Source organism: Salvelinus fontinalis, chromosome 36 (assembly GCF_029448725.1).
Source record: "Salvelinus fontinalis isolate EN_2023a chromosome 36, ASM2944872v1, whole genome shotgun sequence".
In the NCBI taxonomy this organism is placed as follows: Eukaryota; Metazoa; Chordata; class Actinopteri; order Salmoniformes; family Salmonidae; genus Salvelinus; species Salvelinus fontinalis.
Window position 1 is genome coordinate 23,327,981 of NC_074700.1, and position 22,779 is coordinate 23,350,759.

At 40.5% G+C, this 22,779-nt stretch overlaps 1 protein-coding gene and 1 non-coding gene across 3 annotated transcripts; one reads left to right on the forward strand and one right to left on the reverse strand.

The window, feature by feature from the left end:
* Positions 1 to 356: 356 nt before the first annotated feature.
* On the reverse strand, positions 357 to 11,869 carry tm4sf21b (transmembrane 4 L six family member 21b). Of its 2 annotated transcripts, none has more exons than XM_055901088.1 (6): positions 11,783 to 11,869; positions 2,822 to 3,218; positions 2,079 to 2,144; positions 1,142 to 1,293; positions 787 to 973; positions 357 to 678 (listed from the first exon to the last, which is right to left on the reverse strand). In XM_055901088.1, the coding sequence occupies exons 2-6, from the start codon at positions 3,014 to 3,016 to the stop codon at positions 670 to 672; spliced, it is 609 nt and encodes a 202-aa protein (XP_055757063.1). In that variant the 5' UTR covers positions 3,017 to 3,218; positions 11,783 to 11,869; the 3' UTR covers positions 357 to 669. The 2 variants fall into 2 exon arrangements, with proteins under 2 accessions (XP_055757063.1, XP_055757064.1); XM_055901089.1 differs by having other exon boundaries at positions 357 to 681; positions 11,783 to 11,868.
* A 515-nt stretch (positions 11,870 to 12,384) lies between these two features.
* Positions 12,385 to 12,466, forward strand: trnas-uga (transfer RNA serine (anticodon UGA)). The gene has a single exon. It is a non-coding gene; the product is annotated as a tRNA-Ser (tRNA).
* The last annotated feature ends 10,313 nt before the right edge of the window (positions 12,467 to 22,779 follow it).

A 22,779-nucleotide genomic window follows, 5' to 3' on the forward strand; every position in this document is an offset into this window, starting at 1 on the left:
TAGCCTACACCCAACTTGGCGGGACAATGGAAACTGCTGGAGTTGTTTCATGTATAGAACATGGATCAATGACAGGTATGCAGTATCTGTGTATTAATCAGAATGCTGGGGTCAATCACCATAGCTACTAATAAGAAGTAATCTAGTGCTATGGCTGGGGGATTCCCTGTGTTCTTCATCTGCTTGTCTGTGAGTGTGTGTTAGTGTGTGCATGAGTACGCAAGTGGCAGGAGTAGGCTTGAGTGTGTGTTTGAGTGTGTGTGTAAGGTGTATATAACATATTGTTTAATTACAATTTAGCCTTCAAATACTTTAATGAGAAAATAATAACTAAAGAAAATAACAACATAAAGAAGTTGAAGAAACATTTTTCAGCTTTTATTACAAAATAAAACAAATTAAAATCTGCATAGAATTAAATTAAAACATGAGAAACACAATTCACAGAAGATGCAAATGTCATACCAATATAAACACGTCTATAGGCTACATATTACAGTCACTGATGTGTTTACTAGGCTACACTAAGCAGTCTATGTATATCATAAATACTCTTGGCTCCAGAGCAAAGTAAGTATAATCACTCTTCAAATAACCATTCATTCCTCTTGACGGTCCTCAAGTGGTCGTGGTTGAAAAATGGTCACAGTCGATGGTCATCATTGATCATCACGCTTCCTACTGGCAGGAGATAAAGGTCAAAGGTTAGGTGAACACTTTCTTTCTCACTCCCTCCCCCTTCCCCTTCTCTTCTCCCCCCCCCCCCCCAACTCTCCCCTCTCTCACCTCCTTTCCGCCACAGGTACCACAGATGCATCCGAACAGTCCGTTAACCATCTGTATTGCGCACAGCACCAGTTCCACACTAGCAGCCACAAGTAGAGTGGCGAACAGGCCGATGTTAAACTCCACAACATCGTCTGGCTTTAGACAAGTCTTCCAGAGTTCACTGTCACCCAGGTAATTGCCGCTGCTGCAACAATGAACATTCAAGCAATCATTCAACCAATCAAGCAATCAATTGTATTGATCTTTTTACATCGGCAAGCATCATAAAGTTATTTACAGTAACTAGGTAAAGTATTCAAAGAGATAGAAATAAGAATAGTTGTGTTATCATAAAAAATATAAAAAGACGTACTTGTTCATGAAGGGCCTCCCCCAACTTGCATCTTTGTCACCTGTAACCTTGAATAAGCAGACAGGCCCGTTGGCCAGGACCAGGGCAGCCGTAGCCAAACTGTACAGAGCTCCAACAACCCCAGCAGCAGCAAACCCAATGGACAGGAACATCTGAAGAGAAGCGACACACACAGGGGTCAAAGGTCAGAGAGGTTAGGGAGGAGGTCAGGGGAAGAGAAGGGAGATTTTATAGCAAATGTTAGCTTTTTTGTGTATTTACCACATGGAAAATAGGTTTTGTTCTTAATTAGGCTTCTACAAACTCGTTTTAAATACGGGATGGCAAATAAATCTAATCCAAGGCTAGTGTGTTTCTGAGCCATGAGTTTCTGCTTGATTGATTCCTTGAGTAATCTAACACTTTTTACAAACTGCTTTCACTGGGAAATTAGACTGACCATAATGTAACTGAGTGTTACATTGTGGGCCAACATCAGACAGAACCATAAACGGACAGATGATTATTTCCTGACATTACACATGTTTCACAGGTAGGGGGTGGTGAAGTCAAGGTGTTTTTCCTTATTGCGCTATTGTGATGAATTTATAATACACAAGCTGTCATTGGCCCACCCATATGCCCAAAACTAATGTTGTGTGTTGCAGTAGGGAGACTGACACAGGTTTAGAAATGTACTCATCCCTTTAATGCAGTGGTTCTCAATCCTGGTCCTGGGGACCCAAAGGGGGGCACATTTTTGTTTTTGCCTTAGCACTACACACCTGATTCAAATGATCAAAGCCTTTTGATGAGTTGATCATTTGAATCAGCTGTGCAGTGCTAGGGCAAAAACAACAAGGTGCACCCCAGGACCAGGTTTGAGAACCATTGCTTTAATAGTTAAGGTTAGGATTGGGGGAGTTGAATCTGATCCTAGGTCTGTGGTTTGACTTACCCCACAGCGGTTGGCACAGCAACCATTACTGCTGGTCAGGTGGATGTGGATGGCTGGGATAAGGCACTGAGAGAGAGAGAGAGAGCGAGAGAGAGAGAGAGAGAGAGAGAGAGAGAGAGAAAGAAGGCAAGGGAGAGAGTGAGAGAGAGACAGAGAGAGAGAGACAGAGAGAGAGAGACAGAGAGAGACAGAGAGAGAGAGAGAGGGGGGGAGAGAGAGAGAGGGAGAGAGAGACTTCTTCACAACTGTTTTGTCATGGAGTAGCATATTTCAGGTGTACAGGTCCATTCAGCATTCAAATGAATTCACACTTAGGAAACTGTTGATCATGAAAAGGGTACTTTTATTTTTCTTAGAAAGTACTAAACAAACCTGTGATCATGGTATGACCAATGCTCTATAGAATCAGCATGTCTAAACCAAGATTGGGGTCAATTCCATTTCTATTCAGTCAGTATTGTTTTTCAATTAAAAACTTTGGAGTTAAAAAATGGAACTGACCTAAACACTGGTCTTCTAAACCAATCATGTTACATAATATTCCAAATTAAACCAATCATGTAACATAATGGCCAAAATTAAACCAATCGCGACACATAATGTTCAGAATTAAACCAATCATGTCACATAATGCTCAAAATTAAAATAATCATATCATAATATGGTGCAAATTAAACTAATCATGTTAGGTAATCGTCAGAATGAAACCAATCATGTTACCTAATGGCCAAAATTAAACTCACCATGAGCCCGCCGCCGATGAACCCTCCCATATATTTAACCTCATCTGTGATCCGGTCTCCTTTCCCATCTCTGTCTTCCTGAGCGTACACCGTCGACCACCCAGGGAAGAACGCAATGATGTTACAGATGATTGAGACCCCCGCCAGGACATAGAGCGGGATCGCAATGGCCTTAGAGCACTTTCCTGTACACATGTTGCTGGTTGTACGCTTTCTTAAACGTTGAAAAACTCAGGAATGTTGCGTAGATAATTCAAGACTCTATTTAGTGTCCTCGTAGAAAGAGATATGAGAAAAATTCAGAAGTTGAAAATAATTTCCAGACTACTCCTCCTTCGCTCTCTCCTCAGCCTAGGTCCAGCGTGGCTCTAGTGATGGATGTGAAGCTGCTTAAATCCTGAGGTGAAGGGAAGGATGGTAGAGGAGGGGTTAGTTAGGCGATAAGACTGGCTCCACACCCCAGTGATTACATCACCTTTAGTTGGCCTGAGCGTTGAGTCATAAAACTGGCTTCTTTCGTCCACTTTGTATTTAACCGCCATTTATCAAGAAAGTCCTGTTGAGGTCAGAAGACCTATTTTACCAGGGAGCTCAACAACTAGCTCATGCATAGAGTTAGCCGTATTAAAACAAAGCCGCTCTATGTAGGCCGGCAGGTAGCCTAGTGGTTGAGAACATTATTTATTTCATTGAACCTTTATTTTACAAGGCAAGTCGGCTAAGAACAAATTCTAACTTACAATGACGTCCTACCAAAAGGCAAAAGGCCACTCCACACATCTCTGATTCAGAGGGGTTGGGTTAAATGTGGAAGACACATTTCAGTTGAATGCATTCAGTTGTACAACTGACTAGGTATTCCCCTTTCCCTTCCTTTCATGCAGGGACGGGGGCTGGGATTAGAAATAAAAATACAGGACAAAACACACATCACGACAAGAGAGACACCACAACACTACATAAAGAGAGACCTAAGGCAACAACATAGCATGGCAGCAACACGGTAGCAACACAACATGGCAGCAGCACCACATGGTAGCAAAACATGGTACAAACATTATTGGGCACGGACAACAACACAAAGGGCAAGAAGGTAGAGACAACAATATTAGCCAAGTAACTGAAAGGTCATTGGTTTGAATCCCCTAGCTTAAAGGGATGTAAAGGTATCTTGGGTCATTACTGGAGAGAGAGAAACAGGGTTGGGTTGCTTCACAGTTTGTCTCCTCCACGTAGATGTATTAGAGTAGACTCTGTGGTTGGTACAGTCATAAATGAATATATATCTGCTCTGGGTAGCCTACACCCAATAGGGTGGGCCAATGGAAACTGTTGGTGTCGAATTCCGATGTGGCACAGAGTTCCAATGTGAAAACAGTCAATAAATTGAACATTCCAAATGGCAAATTAGATACGGATACTTGTATTGGCTACGGCACCCAACTTTTCTCCCTCGGAACATTCACTGGTGTTCCACTCATTTCCGATTCACTGCTGATCTATCCATTGGTCGAAATGTTCCTGTTAAAGTTGCACATGTTAGGTGGCTAATCACTTTTAGTGGTTCAATTTGTTCAAACATCCATAAACTTGGTGATGTCACATTTCCCACCCTGTGACATGTTCTGGAATCTGAACAGTGATAGTAATGCTCAGTTTATTACTTCAAATTGATTTACATTTTGTCCAATGGGTAACCTTTACCTGAATATACTCCAGAGTGTACCGGTGGTTTTAGAGTATGCAGTATCTGTGTATACATCATGGTACATCACCATAGCTACTGATAAGCGGTAATCTAGTACCGGGGGAGGGTTGGAGGATTGGGTGTGTGTTTCATCTGTGTGTGTGAGATGTATAATGTGATGTGAGAATCTGTGTGTCCTTGACATCTGCGTGTGTGTGTGTGTGTGTGTGTGTGTGTGTGTGTGTGTGTGTGTGTGTGTGTGTGTGTGTGTGTGTGTGTGTGTGTGTGTGTGTGTGTGTGTGTGTGTGTGTGTGTGTGTGTGTGTGTGTGTGTGTGTGTGTGTGTGTGTGTGATCTCTGGACCCTATCTCCTGATGTATTGCAGCTTGTCAGAATAGGGAACCATATATACTGATACAACCACATCAGACAAACACACACGCAGATGACGACCATAAAGCATGATGGGAAAAACTGACAAGACCTGTGGCATCTTATCAAAGACCAAGGACACATTTTCCATTGCACTTTTAAGGACAGACTTTAATCCAGTGGGGAAAAGTCATGGCAGCAAAATATTTTTTCCAACCAATCATGACAAGGTGAAATATCATTCAAAACAGTTAGTTCTTCACTGTAAGATTGTACATTTAGATTATTGTAAGTCTGTCATCAATACCATGTAAAGTGGAATTTATAAACCTAACCCTGGACTTGCTCAAGTGAGAATCTACCATTTATATAGCTTTATAGTCGAGGACTAGGCTGTGTTTGGGAAACCACCGCACAACTGTACAATCGTTCACACAGACATGCTGTCTTTAGTCTCTTGATGTGTGTGTGTCTTTGTGTGCCTGTCTGGGTGCATGCATGTGTGTGACCATAGGCCATAGCTCAATTGTGGCACAAAGGCAGTGTGTCTGACTCCAAATCAGAAGTTTGTGTTTTCAAATTTTGTCAGAGTCAAACTGTTTTGACCATCCCCCAATACCGTGAAATGAATACATTTGTAATGGAATACAGTTGAGACATTGGCCAAGTTTACACACACACAGTATTCCGAATACTAGATCATATCCCACTTTAGGTCTTGTTCAGGAGAAGCAGCTTACATACACCTTTGACATGCCACTCATGAGTATCCCTGTTACCATGAATAAACAGAATATTCCTCATTTAACTACAGTATTTGGATTCAATGAAGTATGGACGCTGACTGTAGAACTATAACCTCTCACATGTAGTGTAATATAATATTAAGTCCTGAAGAATTATACATTTCTTGCAGTGAAATTATTCAGCAAATGTTTATTTTGTTTCAGGAACAGGAGTGGAGAAATAGGATTTATTTCAGCATCTTTTGAGAAGAACGTGAATGCTTGTGTAATGTGTTATCTTAGACACTGTTATGCAAGCAGACAGTATTTCAACCAAGTAAATATGCACCCATGATGAACTGTCTTATCAGAAATGTTTTTAGTCGTTTTCTCAGCTTTTCATTTCTTTAAAACCGGTCAAACTGATAACATTTGAACATTATGCACAGAAATAATCTTTCTTCTGTTTTGGAGTTATTGTGTTTCCTCCCTGGTCCCTAAACGAAACAACTGCACCGGTGTTAACTAGATAACCAATACATTCACTCTATCGATGTAAGACATTATTCTGGTGAGCACTATTTTATTTTGTCTTCTGGGGCAACACGTTATGACAGAAGAGATATAGCTGACTAACAAACAGCCTACCAAATGTCAGCAATTACATATCATTTTTTATTTTACTAGGCAAGTCAGTTAAGAACAAAATCTTATTTACAATTACAGCCTACCCCAGCAACACCCTATGGGGGGTCTCAATCACAGCCAGATGTGATGCAGGCTGGATTTGAACCATGGACTGCAGTGACACCACTTGCACTGAGAAGCAGTGCTTTAGACCTCTGCGCCCCTTGGGAGACCAAAAGCAGAAGTATAGCAGTCTAAACTAAGGGTGTTAGTGACCAGTAGTATACGATAGTAAATTAATAATAGTAGGCTAAATTATTATGGAATTATCAGGGCCCAACCTTTCACTGAAATAGCCGTTTTTGTCCCCCCCCCCCCCCAGTTTTATCATTGGAATGTGATACAAAACAGGAAAAGATGTGCGTACACCTCTGAGTGGTCGGGTAGGCTTTTGGAGTGTTCATCCGACTGGAATAAAATAATAATAAAGGGGGTGTCCCCCCCCACTTCTAAAACCAAAGTAGCTCCCTGAGAATTATTATGGTAGATGGAACTGAACAGGTAACCTACTTTTTGATGTGATTTGTTTGACAATCAGATGAAAACGTCACACAACATCCATGACATGTGAAACTGAGCCAGTGCAGACCGCAAAAACAACAGTCAACCAGATAAGATGTTTACATGCCACAGTATCCCATTTTACATCAGCATATCCCAGGCATCTTTTCTGGCTTTCTCATACAAGCTTTTTCTTTTTATTGTAAACGGGATATGATGTTAATATGTGTCAACTCAAAAACAGAATAGTTGAGTATGCCGAATAATAACGGGATATTGGTGTGCATGTAAACGTGGTCAATCTCAAATTGCACCTCCTCCTTTTGCCCCCAGAACAACCTCAATTCGTCGGGAGAATGTGTCGAAAGTTTTCCACAGGGATGCTGGCCCATATTGACTCCAATGCTTCCAACAGTTGTGTCAAGCTGGATGTCCTTTGGGTGGTGGACCATTCTTGATACACACGGGAAACTGTTGAACATGAAAAAACGGTGCACCTGGCACCTACTACTATACACCGTTCAAAGGCACTTAAATCTATTGTCTGGCCCATTCACCCTCTGAATGGCACACATACACAATACATGTCTTAATTGTCTCAAGGCTTCATCTCGCCCTCCATTTGGCAAATCTGACCATAATTCCATCCTCCTGATTCCTGCTTACAAGCAAAAATTAAAGCAGGAAGCACCAGTGACTAGATCAATAAAAAAGTGGTAAGATGCTACGCTACAGGACTGTTTTTCTAGCAGACTGGAATATTTTCCGGGATTCCTCCAATGGCATTGAGGAGTACACCACATCCGTCATTGGCTTCATCAATAAGTGTATCGATGACGTCGTCCCCACAGTGACTGTACGTACATATCCCAACCAGAAGCCAGGTTGGGGTATGTACGTACAGTCACTGTGGGGCAGCATCCGCACTGCTAAAGGCTGGAGCTGCTGCTTTCAAGGAGCGGGACTCTAACCCGGAAGCTTAACCTGTTGGGGATGGGGGCGCTGTTTAGACTATTTATGCTAATGTGGCTAATTTTTTAAACGGCTTCCCACAAAATCCTTGATCGTACAATATGCATATTATTATTATTATTGGATAGAAAACAGTCTATAGTTTCTATAGGAGTTGAAATTTTGTCTCTAAGTGGAACAGAGCCCATTCTACAGCAATTTCCCTGACATGGAGTCAGATTTGAGAAACGTTGGCCACTTTTCTGAAGTCATTTAAACGGGCACTGTCGTTGCTATGACTATACGGACACTTCTTACGTCTTCCCCTGGATGCCTTTACGTGATGACGATTCCAACGGGCTCGATTGCTCGTTCACAGGCCCTACAAATGAAAAAAACCTTTAGCTAGCAAGTCTTTTCTTGCTGCGTAACGCGCGTGGAAGACACCGACCCTCTCCTGTTCCAAGCGTTAGTTTAGCCTGTTATATTTCTCCGGTCATCTTTTCACTCGTTATAGGAGTTACAAACATCACAAAGTAGTTAATTTAAAGCGTTTTATAGCAATTTATATCCGTTTAGTGCGATTTTGGGACATTTATTTTTGCAACGATGTGAAAAGTTGGGCACGCTTTTCAGTTCATCCCGAACGTAGTTGACATTTCCACATGGCAAGAGGACAGCTTTCCACCAAAAGACGATTTCTCCCAAGAAAGGATCCTTTGCCCAAGATACTGATGGAAGAACAGCTCAAGGTAGGACATTTTTATTATGATAAATCGTGTTTCTGTCGAAACATTTTAGTGGCTTAGGACGCCATGTTTTTTGACGTAGCTTCGCTTGGCGCAAACTGTATTGAAAAGTAAGGATAAATTAAAAAATGTAATAACGCAATTGTATTAAGAATTAAATTGTCTATCAATCCCTGTCCACCCTATATTTTTTAGTCACGTTTATGAGTATTTATGTATAAGAGTAGATCACTGTCTAAGTGGCGCAAGGACGTTTTCTTTACCAGCTTGTCTACATTTCACATTGTCTAACCATGATTTTGGTGGCTAAATATAAACATTTTCGATCAAACTGTATATGCATGTTGTAATGTGATGTTACAGGAGTGTCATCGGAAGAATTCTGAGAAGGTTAGTGAAAAAATTAATATCTTTTGGCGATGTTGACTTTTATCGCTCACTTTGGCTAGAATCAATGCTGGGCTGCTAATTGCTATGTGCTAAGCTAATATAACGATTTATTGTGTTTTCGCTGTAAGACACTTAGAAAATCTGAAATATTGTCTGTATTCACAGGATCTGTGTCTTTCGATTCGTGTATGCTGTGTATTTTTACGAAATGTTTGATGATTAGTAGTTAGGTAAACACGTTGCTCATTGTAATTATTCTAGTCCATTTGTGATGGTGGGTGCAATTGTAAACTATGCCATATACCTGAAATATGCACTTTTTTCTAACAAAACCTATCCCATACCATAAATATGTTATCAGACTGTCATCTAATGAGTTTTTTTGTTGGTTAGGGGCTATAAATATCTTAGTTTAGCCGAATTGGTGATGGCTACTGGTGTTGGTGGACAAATAAAAGATGGTGGATTATGCTAATGTGTTTTTAGGTAATAGATGTACATCTTTACATATTGTGTCTTCCCTGTAAAACATTTTAAAAATCGGAAATGTTGACTGGATTCATAAGATCTGTGTCTTTCATTAGCTGTATTGGACTTTAATGTGTGAAAGTTAAATATTTTAAAAAAATATTTTTTTTGAATTTCGCGGCACTGGTTTTTCAGTGGGGGGGGGGGGGGAGTGCCGCTAGCGCCACGCTGATCCTAGACAGGTTATAAGAAATCCCGCTATCCCCTCCGACGAACCATCAAACAGGCACAGCGTCAATACAGGACTAAGATCAAGTCGTACTACACTGGCTCTGACGCTCGTCGGATGTGGCAGGGCCTACAAACCATTACAGACTACAAAGGGAAGCACAGCCGAGAGCTGCCCAGTGACACGAGCCTACCAGACTACTTCTATGCTCGCTTCAAGGCAAACAACTCTGAAACATGCATGAGAGCACCAGCTATACAGGAAGATTGTGTGAACACGCTCTCCGCAGCCAATGTGAGTAAGACCTTTAGACATGTCAACATTCACATGGCCGCATGGCCAGACGGATTACCAGGACGTGTACTGTGAGCATGCACTGACCAACTAGCAAGTGGCTTCACTGACATTTTCAACCTCTCCCTGTCCGAGTCTGTAATACCAACATGTTTTAAGTAGACCACCATAGTGCCTGTTCCCAAGAACACACTAAGGTAACCTGCCTAAATGACTACCGACCTGTAGCCCTCACGTCCATAGATTATTACTTTTGATACTTAAGTACATTTTAGCAATTCCATTTACCTTTGATGCTTAAGTTTTTTTTTTTTACAAAATACTTTTCAACTTTTACTTAAGTATTATTTTACTGGGTGACTTTTACTTTTACTCAAGTCATTTTCTATTAAGGTACCTGTACTTTTTGATTATGAATAATATGTTCACAGACACATTGAAATGTCCACAGAGAAAGAAAATGTTTTGTTTTCATTATCTTTGTAAATCGGTGTACAATTAGCAGCAACAGAATGACTGGCAAATAGGGATTAAAGTTATCGACTAGTCTGGATTTGACTACTTGTTTTAAACCACATACTACACTTGAGTTAGATCAGTGAGAAATGTTCAATCTTAGTCTCATTCATCCTTTGACAAGCTATAGCCTACTGTATGTTTGGTGAGACAACAGAAAGCAATAATTTTGTCATGCTTGTTTTCCATCAACTTCTCAACACTAAATTATTTTACAGAAGTGTATAGGCTACAGAAGTGGAATTTCCTCAAATTCAAACGGCAATTGAATCATTAAAACCTGTTTTAAATATCCATTGACAGTTTATTGTTTGGTGACTGTAGGAGACAGATAGCATAACAGGTTACAGTCAGTTCTGAAGCGGATGCCAATAAGGTTTATGGCCCCTGTTGCATGAACGTCGCACCCTATCTACCAGCCTGTGCCTGGTACAAGCCCTGCCACGCACACAGGCACACACACACTCACACACAACCACACACAACCACACACTCACACACACACACACACACACACACACACACACACACACACACACACACACACACACACACACACACACACACACACACACACACACACACACACACACACACACACACACACACACACACACACTCACACACAACCACACACACACACTCACACACAACCACACACACACACACACACTAGGTAATAAGTGTGTCATAGGTGTGATAATATGGTAATAATAAAAGCCTGGTAATATATTAATATAACCATTGATGTAGATGGAAAGAGAGGTGTTCCTCTGATCCAAGGGTATTCATTATAGTGTTTTTATATTCATTTTTATTTATATTATTTAAAAAAAAAATAGTTTTTGGTGTATATTTCTATTTTGTTTTTCTATTGATATTTAATGATAATGATGTACAAGCTAGGCCTATTTGAAACATCGCCATCTCTTGGCCACATTTACCGTCCAGGTTCAGTAAACCCCCAAAAGCTTGAAAACGCAGTTACATTTCGGCCCAAAGTTTAGAAAAACAAATTGAAACTGAACCTAATTAATCGTGTTTTTTTAATTTTTTTTCAGTTAGTTTCGGAGTCAAAGATAATAGTTTCAGTATAGTTATAGTTTTTTCAAACGTATTTGTTAATTATTGTATTTCTCTAAATTGTTTTTTATGATTAGTTTTCGTTTTACTTGACTATAATAACCTTACTCTGATCTGATGATTTCATTACTATTTTCTTCATTGTAGAATAATAGTGAAGACATAAACACTGATATGACACATACGGAATCATGCAGTAACCAACATTTATGATTCTTCAAAGTTGCCACCCTTTGCCTTGATACAGCTTTGCACACTCTTGGCAACCAGCTTCACCTGGAAATAAAATTGGCAGATCGGCTGTACCAACCTCAGACGAGTCCCAAGACGCTTGTGTGGGTTGTAGAGCAAACCGGAGAAGAGACGCCGACACTTCTCACTGAGAGAGAGAGAGAGAGAGAGAGAGAGAGAGAGAGAGAGAGAGAGAGAGAGAGAGAGAGAGAGAGAGAGAGAGAGAGGAGAGAGAGAGAGAGAGAGAGAGAGAGAGAGAGAGAGAGAGAGAGAGAGAGAGAGAGAGAGAGAGAGAGAGAGAGAGAGAGAGAGAGAGAGAGAGAGAGAGAGAGAGAGAGAGAGAGAGAGACGGGTCCATAGAGGCTCAACACCAACAAGAACACTAGCTAATGTAATGAACGTTTATTCTTTGCTCACTACTGCCACCTAAATACAGATTCGAACAAAATGCTGCATGATTCTCGTTGTGTAGGGTATATTGTGCCTGTGCACGCAGTGAGTGTACTGTGTATTTATGCGCGCTGTACCACATGGCAATTTGTAAAAGTAGACAGGTACAAACAGATAGACGTACACGTAGCTACATAATTCCAACAGTTTCTGGAAATAACAGTGTAACAAATTGTTCACTGACAGGTAAGTCATTATTTTATATGCAACTCCTACGCAATGAAAACAGCAGCTGCGATGGCCGAGTGGTTAAGGCGTTGGACTTGAAATCCAATGGGATCTTCCCGCGCAGGTTCGAACCCTGCTCGCAGCGAGTGTTGGTTCACATTTTGCGCAAGTAAAACGCCTCATTATTCGACTGTTTACAGGTTCCTCTGTTTACATCAGTTTATATGGGCACCTACACCAGCTACTCAAAAGAAGACGGTTCAACGAGATAATATCAAGGTCAATTCACATTGATGACTCAAAAAAAATCAGACAGGGACGGTGTGAAATATCGACCATGAAGTTAGTTCATGTGATAAATAGCTCACGTCCAAACTGTATTTCGAATAAAAATATCACTTTGAACTTATTAACTTCTTGGCTAGACTATATGTGATGTTGTTAAACATATCCTGAGAACAAAATGACTTACAGTTGTATTGTTTTAAAAGTAAAAGACCGCAGTCCGCAGAAAAAGTTGAGATATTTAAAAGATTTTGGGACATAGGTTACTGACTGGCTTTGCCTATTCCCTTCAGGATTTTTTTAACCATAGTATTTTGAAACATGCACACCCTTACAAAAAAGATTGTCGTTTTGAAACTGCCGTAAAAGTGCAGTAACTGCACTCCACTGTGATTTTTTGGATGCAGTAATTGCAGGATAACTGCAGTGTATTGCTGTTGAACTGCAGTTATGCTGCACTGTAACTGCATTTACACTGCAAAATTACTGCATAAAAAAACGGTGTAATTTTGGACGTGGTATTTGTAGTACACTGCAGTTATAATGCACTCTAACTACAATTATACTACAGTTTACTGCAGTTATACTGCAATCTGACTGCATTTTCCCCCCAAAAGTTATACCATAGTTTACTGCATTTATACTGCAATCTGACCGCAATTTTCTTTCAAAAGGGAAGGCTTTTTTCTTTGATTAAACTCTCGGCGCCATTGAATTGTGAGGATTTTTACGTTGTTAGGATTTTTACACTACCCCCGTGCCGTATGTGGAGTACGAAAAACTACAGGTAACACATTTTGAAATCAATATCAAGTATTCGACGCAACGAGGTCAGAGAAAGGTGGTGTGTATCGAACCAAAAGCAAAAGGCACCGCTGGGATTCGAAACCTGGATCTCCTGTTAACTAGTGGGCTCCCGAGTGTCCCAGCCGTCTAATGCACTTTATTTCAGCGCTATAAAAAAAGCGTCGCTGCAGCCCATGGTTCGAATCCAGGCTGTATTACATCCGGCCGTGATAGGTAGTCCATTTGGGTGGCGCACAATTGGCCCAGCGTCGTCCGGGTTAGGCAGTCTTTGTAAATAAGAATTTGTTCTTAACTAGTCAAATGTAAAAAAAAATCTGAACGTTTTCTAAAGACAGGTTTCATTCCCGCAGTGAGACTGAGCACCTCGTGTCATGTAATATCACGTTTGTTCCAGACGGGGGTAGTGTAGTCAAAGAGACGTTCAAACCTACTCAATTAAATTTAACATTGCCAAAGCAAGTGAAATAAAAGTGAAATAAAAAATGACTCACAAAAGAATAAAGACATTTAAAATGTCACATTATGTCTGTATACAGTGTTGTAACCATGTGCAAATAGTTCAAGTACAAAATGGAAAATAAATAACAGAAATACAGTGGGGAGAACAAGTATTTGAGACACTGCCGATTTTGCAGGTTTTCCTACTTACAAAGCATGTAGAGGTCTGTAATTTTTATCATAGGTACACTTCAACTGTGAGAGACGGAATCTGAAACAAAAATCCAGAAAATCACATTGTATGATTTTTAAGTAATTATTTGCATTTTATTGCATGACAAAAGTATTTGATACATCAGAAAAGCAGAACTTAATATTTGGTACAGAAACCTTTGTTTGCAATTCAGAGATCATACGTTTCCTGTAGTTCTTGACCAGGTTTGCACACACTGCAGCAGGGATTTTGGCCCACTCCTCCATACAGACCTTCTCCAGATCCTTCAGGTTTCGGGGCTGTCGCTGGGTAATACGGACTTTCAGCTCCCTCCAAAGATTTTCTATTGGGTTCAGGTCTGGAGACTGGCTAGGCCACTCCAGGACCTTGACATGCTTCTTACGGAGCCACTCCTTAGTTGCCCTGGCTGTGTGTTTCGGGTCGTTGTCATGCTGGAAGACCCAGCCACGACCCATCTTCAATGCTCTTACTGAGGGAAGGAGGTTGTTGGCCAAGATCTCGCGATACATGGCCCCATCCATCCTCCCCTCAATACGGTGCAGTCGTCCTGTCCCCTTTGCAGAAAAGCATCCCCAAAGAATTATGTTTCCACCTCCATGCTTCACGGTTGGGATGGTGTTCTTGGGGTTGTACTCATCCTTCTTCTTCCTCCAAACACGGCAAGTGGAGTTTAGACCAAAAAGCTCTATTTTTGTCTCATCAGACCACATGACCTTCTCCCATTCCTCCTCTGGATCATCCAGATGGTAATTGGCAAACTTCAGACGGGCCTGGACATGCGCTGGCTTGAGCAGGGGGACCTTGCGTGCGCTGCAGGATTTTAATCCATGACGGCGTAGTGTGTTACTAATGGTTTTCTTTGAGACTGTGGTCCCAGCTCTCTTCAGGTCATTGACCAGGTCCTGCCGTGTAGTTCTGAGCTGATCCCTCACCTTCCTCATGATCATTGATGTCCCACGAGGTGAGATCTTGCATGGAGCCCCAGACCGAGGGTGATTGACCGCTATCTTGAACTTCTTCCATTTTCTAATAATTGCGCCAACAGTTGTTCCCAGCCTTGTGCAGGTCTACAATGTTATCCCTGATGTCCTTACACAGCTCTCTGGTCTTGGCCATTGTGGAGAGATTGGAGTCTGTTTGATTGAGTGTGTGGACAGGTGTCTTTTATACAGGTAACGAGTTCAAACAGGTGCAGTTAATACAGGTAATGAGTGGAGAACAGGAGGGCTTCTTAAAGAAAAACTAACAGGTCTGTGAGAGCCGGAATTCTTACTGGTTGGTAGGTGATCAAACACTTATGTCATGCAATAAAATGCGTCTCTCACAGTTGAAGTGTACCTATGATAAAAAATTACAGACCTCTACATGCTTTGTAAGTAGGAAAACCTGCAAAATCGGCAGTGTATCAAATACTTGTTCTCCCCACTGTATGTGTTTTGTTTTTTCTTCACTGCTTGCCCTTTTCTTGTGGCGACAGGTCTATAAAGCTTAGAGGTTTAGCATGTTGTATAAAGCTTAGAGGTCTAGCATGTTGTTGTATAAAGCTTAGAGGTCTAGCATGTTGTTGTATAAAGCTTAGAGGTCTAGCATGTTGTTGTATAAAGCTTAGAGGTCTAGCATGTTGTATACACTTAGAGGTCTAGCATGTTGTATTAAGCTTAGAGGTCTAGCATGTTGTATAAAGCTTAGAGGTCTAGCATGTTGTATAAAGCCTAGAGGTCTAGCATGTTGTTATATAAAGCTTAGAGGTCTAGCATGTTGTTATATAAAGCTTAGTGATCTAGTATGTTGTATAAAGCTTAGAGGTCTAGCATGTTGTATAAAGCTTAGAGGTCTAGCATGTTGTAGTATAAAGCTTAGAGGTCTAGCATGTTGTTGTATAAAGCTTAGAGGTCTACCATGTTGTATAAAGCTTAGAGGTCTACCATGTTGTATAAAGCTTAGAGGTCTACCATGTTGTATAAAGCTTAGAGGTCTAGCATGTTGTATAAAGCTTAGAGGTCTAGCATGTTGTTGTATAAAGCTTAAGATCCAGGTCTGCCTACGGCGGCCTTTCTCAATAGCAAGGCTATTCTCACTGAGTCTGAGTGCAAGGTTCACTGAGTGTCTCTCTCTCGCTCCCCCTCACCCCACCCCACACACAAACCACAAATCATGCCTGGTGCCACTATGTAGTTTCAGTTACTCATTTTTCTAATTCTTTCCAAGTAAGTAACCTTCTCTTACTTTCCCCTGGAGGTCTCTTACTAATCCGGGACAGAGAGCATCAAGCTAACCTCTGCTCTAACTGTCACGTTCGTCTTCCTCCTCTTCTGAGGAGGAGTAGTTGGAAGGATCGGAGGACTGATATGCAGCGTGGTAAGTGTTCATCTTGATATTTATTTCAAAAGAGAACACTGAACGATCTATACAAAAATAACAAACAACGAACGTGAAGCTATCGAAAAGTAGTGCTGACACAAAACACTACACATAGACAATCCCCCACAACCCACAATGAGAAAACAGGCTACCTAAATATGGCTCCCAATCAGAGACAACGACAAACACCTGCCTCTGATTGAGAACCATATCACGCCAAACACATAGAAATAGACATACTAGACATATGACATAGAATGCCAAATCAGATCACACCCTGACCAAACAAAACATAGAAACATACAAAGCAAACTATGGTCAGGGCGTGACACTAACCAAACACTCACTTTAAACCCCTACTGTAGCAAGAGTAGTCCTCCAGGATTTTCCTCTATGTTAATTTTAGTCATTTAGAACAAAAGTTTCATCATGTGGATAATAGCTTCTGCTGTGTGATTTTAGCAGACACACTTATCCCGAGCAATTTACAGGAGCAATTAAGGTTAAGTGCCTTGCTGAAGTGGACACCAACAGATTTTTAATCTAGTCGGCTAGGCGTTTCAAACCAGCCAACTTTCAGTTACTGTCCCAACACTCTTAACCACTAGGTTAACAGCAGACTCAACGCAGTCATCACCGACAATCACCATTCCTCATCTTATTTCACCCTGAACAGAATCAGTGAAATAAAGAGTTGTATAAATCTTAGAGGTCTAGCATGTTGTTGTATAAAGCTTAGAGGTTTAGCATGTTGTCTTAAGCTTAGTTGTCTAGCATGTAGTATAAAGCTTACAGGTCTAGCATGTTGTTGTATAAAACTTAGAGGTCTAGCATGTTGTCTAAAGTTTAGAGGTCTAGCATGTTGTCTAAAGTTTAGAGGTCTAGCATGTTGTCTAAAGTTTAGAGGTCTAGCATGTTGAATAAAGCTTAGAGGTCTAGCATGTTGAATAAAGCTTAGAGGTCTAGCATGTTGTTGTATAAAGCTTAGAGGTCTAGCATGTTGTTGTATAAAGCTTACAGGTCTAGCATGTTGTATAAAACTTAGAGGTCTAGCATATTGTATAAAGCATAGAGGTCTAGCATGTTGTTGTATAAAGCATAGAGGTCTAGCATGTTGTTGTATAAAGCTTAGAGGTCTAGCATGTTGTTGTATAAAGCTTAGAGGTCTAGCATGTTGTTGTATAAAGCTTAGAGGTCTAGCATGTTGTTGTATAAAGCTTAGAGGTCTAGCATGTTGTATAAAGCTTAGAGGTCTAGCATGTTGTTGTATAAAGCTTAGAGGTCTAGTATGTTGTATAAAGCTTAGAGGTCTAGCGTGTTGTATAAAGCTTAGAGGTCTAGCATGTTGTATAAAGCTTAGAGGTCTAGCATGTTGTATAAAGCTTAGAGGTCTAGCATGTTGTATAAAGCTTAGAGGTCTAGCATGTTGTATAAAGCTTAGAGGTCTAGCATGTTGTATAAAGTTTAGAGGTCTAGCATGTTGTTGTATAACGCTTAGAGGTCTAGCATGTTGTTGTATAAAGATTACAGGTCTAGCATGTTGTATAAAGATTACAGGTCTAGCATGTTGTATACGCTTAGAGGTCTAGCATGTTGTATACGCTTAGAGGTCTAGCATGTTGTTTAAAGCTTAGAGGTCTAGCATGTTGTATAAAGTTTAGAGGTCTAGCATGTTGTTGTATAAAGTTTAGAGGTCTAGCATGTTGTTGTATAAAGCTTAGAGGTCTAGCATGTTGTTGTATAAAGCTTAGAGGTCTAGCATGTTGTTGTATAAAGCTTAGAGGTCTAGCATGTTGTTGTATAAAGCTTAGAGGTCTAGCATGTTGTTGTATAAAGCTTAGAGGTCTAGCATGTTGTTGTATAAAGCTTAGAGGTATAGCATGTTGTTGTATAAAGCTTAGAGGTATAGCATGTTGTTGTATAAAGCTTAGAGGTCTAGCATGTTGTTGTATAAAGCTTAGTGGTCTAGCATGTTGTATAAAGCTTAGACGTCTAGCATGTTGTATAAAGCTTAGAGTTCTAGCATGTTGTTGAATAAAGCTTAGAGGTCTAGCATGTTGTTGTTTAAAGCTTAGAGGTTTAGCATGTTGTATACGCTTAGAGGTATAGCATGTTGTATACGCTTAGAGGTTTAGCATGTTGTATACGCTTAGAGGTCTAGCATGTTGTATAAAGCTTAGTTGTCTAGCATGTTGTTGTTTAAAGCTTAGAGGTCTAGCGTGTTGTTGTATAAAGCTTAGAGGTCTAGCATGTTGTATACGCTTAGACGTCTAGCATGTTGTATGAAGCTTAGAGGTCTAGCATGTTGTATAAAGCTAAGAGGTATAGCATGTTGTTGTATAAAGCTTAGAGGTATAGCATGTTGTTGTATAAAGCTTAGAGGTCTAGCATGTTGTTGTATAAAGCTTAGAGGTCTAGCATGTTGTATAAAGCTCAGAGGTCTAGCATGTTGTTGTTTAAAGCTTAGAGGTCTAGCATGTTGTTGTATAAAGCTTAGAGGTCTAGCATGTTGTTGTATAAAGCTTAGAGGTCTAGCATGTTGTTCTATAAAGCTTAGAGGTCTAGCATGTTGTTGTATAAAGCTTAGAGGTCTAGCATGTTGTTGTATAAAGCTTAGAGGTCTAGCATGTTGTTGTTTAAAGCTTAGAGGTCTAGCATGTTGTTGTATAAAGCTTAGTGGTCTAGCATGTTGTATAAAGCTTAGACGTCTACCATGTTGTATAAAGCTTAGAGGTCTAGCATGTTGTTGTATAAAGCTTAGAGGTCTAGCATGTTGTTGTTTAAAGCTTAGAGGTCTAGCATGTTGTATACGCTCAGAGGTCTAGCATGTTGTATAAAGCTCAGAGGTCTAGCATGTTGTTGTATAAAGCTTAGAGGTCTAGCATGTTGTTGTATAAAGCTTAGAGGTCTAGCATGTTGTTGTATAAAGCTTAGAGGTCTAGCATGTTGTTGTATAAAGCTTAGAGGTATAGCATGTTGTTGTATAAAGCTTAGAGGTCTAGCATGTTGTTGTATAAAGCTTAGAGGTCTAGCATGTTGTTGTATAAAGCTTAGAGGTCTAGCATGTTGTTGTATAAAGCTTAGAGGTCTAGCATGTTGTTGTATAAAGCTTAGAGGTCTAGCATGTTGTTGTATAAAGCTTAGAGGTCTAGCATGTTGTTGTATAAAGCTTAGAGGTCTAGCATGTTGTTGTATAAAGCTTAGAGGTCTAGCATGTTGTTGTATAAAGCTTAGAGGTCTAGCATGTTGTATAAAGCTTAGAGGTCTAGCATGTTGTATAAAGCTTAGAGGTCTAGCATGTTGTATAAAGCTTAGAGGTCTAGCATGTTGTATAAAGCTTAGAGGTCTAGCATGTTGTATAAAGCTTAGAGGTTAGGTTTTGTAATGATGCCTGGATTAGTGTACTTTTCAGAACATAATAGAAATGGTACTTTAGTAAGAATAAGGATCTTTTTACTGGTAATCAAGGGACATATTGCTGGGAAAAGTGGTGAGATACAATACATGTTTTTGTGTGTGTGTGTGTGTGTGTGTGTATGCATGTGTCTATACTTCTATGTGTGTGTGTGTGTATGCTTTTATGAGTGTGTGTGTGTGTGTGTCTATACTTCTATGTGTTTGTGTGTGTGTGTGTATGCTTTTATGAGTGTGTGTCTATGCTTCTATGTGAGTGTGTGTTCCTGCTTTTTGTCTTGTCTCAGGATATGTGTCTCTAATCTGTCGCATGCATATGCTCTTCTCATTCTAGAACTACCATGTCATTTCCTGTTGTCATTTCCCAGAGTTCCAAAGATATTATGACATGTGGGTGAGTGTGTCTGTCACGATCGTCTTCTGGTGGAAGAGTGGACCAAGGCTCAGCGTGATACGAATACATCTTCCTTTTTATTTAGAGAAGATGAACACAAAACGAAACAATTTTACAAACTAACAAAAAACAACCGTGAAGCTACAAAACAAAAGTGCAGACACACGCTACTAAGGTTTAGACATAGACAATTACCCACAACCTGTCTAATGCCTATGGCTGCCTTAAATATGGCTCCCAATCAGAGACAACGATAGACAGCTGTCTCTGATTGAGAACCACTCAGGCATCCATAGACATACCTAAACACCTACACTGAACACAACCCCATAAACTCTACCAAAACCCCCTAGACACTACAAACACCCTCGACTAGACAAAAACACACAAACATCCCCCATGTCACACCCTGACCTAACTAAAATAGTAAAGAAAACTAAGATAACTAAGGCCAGGCCATGACAGTGTCTATGTTTATGTTCATGTGTGTGTATGTGTGTGTGTTTATGTGTGTGCGTGCATATGTGCGTGGGTGTCATATATCATGATCTACTGTACAGTGCTATTTGGCTGAGAAAACCATGGGGTTCATAGAACGTATAGCCATGGGGAAGACATTAGTGGAGGGACTGACTCATTCTACATGAAGGACCCTTGACTGATATCCCCTCCAGCAAAATTATGTTTTTTGTGAATTTTTCTCTTTTTAATGTTTTTCCGTTCTCTCTCTCCCATCTCTCTCTCTCCCATCTCTCTCTCTCTCCCATCTCTCTCTCTCTCTCTCTCTCTCTCTCTCTCTCTCTCTCTCTCTCTCTCTCTCTCTCTCTCTCTCTCTCTCTCTCTCTCTCTCTCTCTCTCTCTCTCTCTCTCTCTCTCTCTCTCTCCTCTCTCTCTCTCTCTCTCTCTCTCTCTCTCTCTCTCTCTCTCTCTCTCCTCTCTCTCTCCTCTCTCTCTCTCTCTCTCTCTCTCTCTCTCTCTCTCTCTCTCTCTCTCTCTCTCTCTCTCTCTCTCTCTCTCTCTCTCTCTCTCTCTCTCTCTCTCTCTCTCTCTCTCTCTCTCTCTCTCTCTCTCTCTCTCTCTCTCCATCTCTCTCTCTCCATCTCTCTCTCTCCATCTCTCTCTCTCCATCTCTCTCTCTCCATCTCTCGCCTTATCCCCATCTCTCACTATGTCCTCATCTCTCTATTTTACAAAACACCTAATTCACCAGGTTTTAAGCTAACTTCAGATTTTTTTAAATGTGAGTTTTAAGACCCCTTTATGCCTCAGGCCCTGTAGATGTATTTATCATTCACTAATACACCTCTACATCTGTACAAATTAAATATAACTCACAAAATGACTTCCGCAGCTGTACCTTATGAGATGAGCACTTGAGTTTACTCGTTATCGACTCATAACTTAAATCTGATATCTTGCATTATTCTCTCTCTCTCCCCCCCCCATTTAACTCTAATACTATATTGCATTTCCTGAAATGATGCATCCTTTTTCTCACTGTCAAGACTTTTTCTTCTATACAACAATGACAGACTATTTACAATGTGAGAAAGACTGTTATCAATGCATAGTGACTTTAATAACTCTACCTACATGTACAGTTGAAGTCGGAAGTTTACAAACACCTAATACATTTAATCTCAGTTTTTCACAATTCCTGACATTTAATCCTAGTAAAAATCTTAGGTCAGTTAGGATCACCACTTTATTTTAAGAATATGAAATGGCAGAATAATAGTAGAGAGAATGATTTATTTCAGCTTTTATTTTTTTTCATCACATTCCCAGTGGGTCAGAAGTTTAAATACACTCAATTAGTATTTGGTAGTGTTGCCTTTAAATTGTTTAACTTTGGTCAAACGTTTCGGGTAGCCTTCCACAAGTTTCCCACAATAACTTGGGTGAATTTTGGCCCATTCCTCCTGACAGAGCTGGTGTAACTGAGTCAGGTTTGTAGGCCTCCTTGCTCGCACACGCTTTTTCAGTTCTGCCCACACATTTTCTATAGGATTGAGTTCAGGCCTTTGTGATGGCCACTCCAATACCTTGGCTTTGTTGTCCTTAATACATTTTGCCACAACTTTGGAAGTATGCTTGGAGTCGTCCATTTGGAAGACCCATTTGCGACCAAGCTTTAACTTCCTTTATGATGTTTTGAGATGCTTTTTCAATATATCCACATAATTTTCCTGCCTCATTATGCCATCTATTTTGTGAAGTGCACCAGTCCCTCCTGCAGCAAAGCACCCCCACAACATGATGCTGCCATCCCTGTGCTTCATGGTTGGGATGGTGTTTTTCGGCTTGCAAGCCTCCCCCTTTTTCCTCCAAACATAATGATGGTCATTATGGCCAAACAGTTCTATTTTTGTTTCATCAGACCAGAGGACATTTCTCCAAAAAGTACGATATTTGTCCCCGTGTGCAGTTGCAAACCGTAGTCTGGCTTTTTTATGGCGGTTTTGGAGCAGTGGCTTCTTCCTTGCTGAGCTGCCTTTCAGGTTATGTCGATATAGGACTCGTT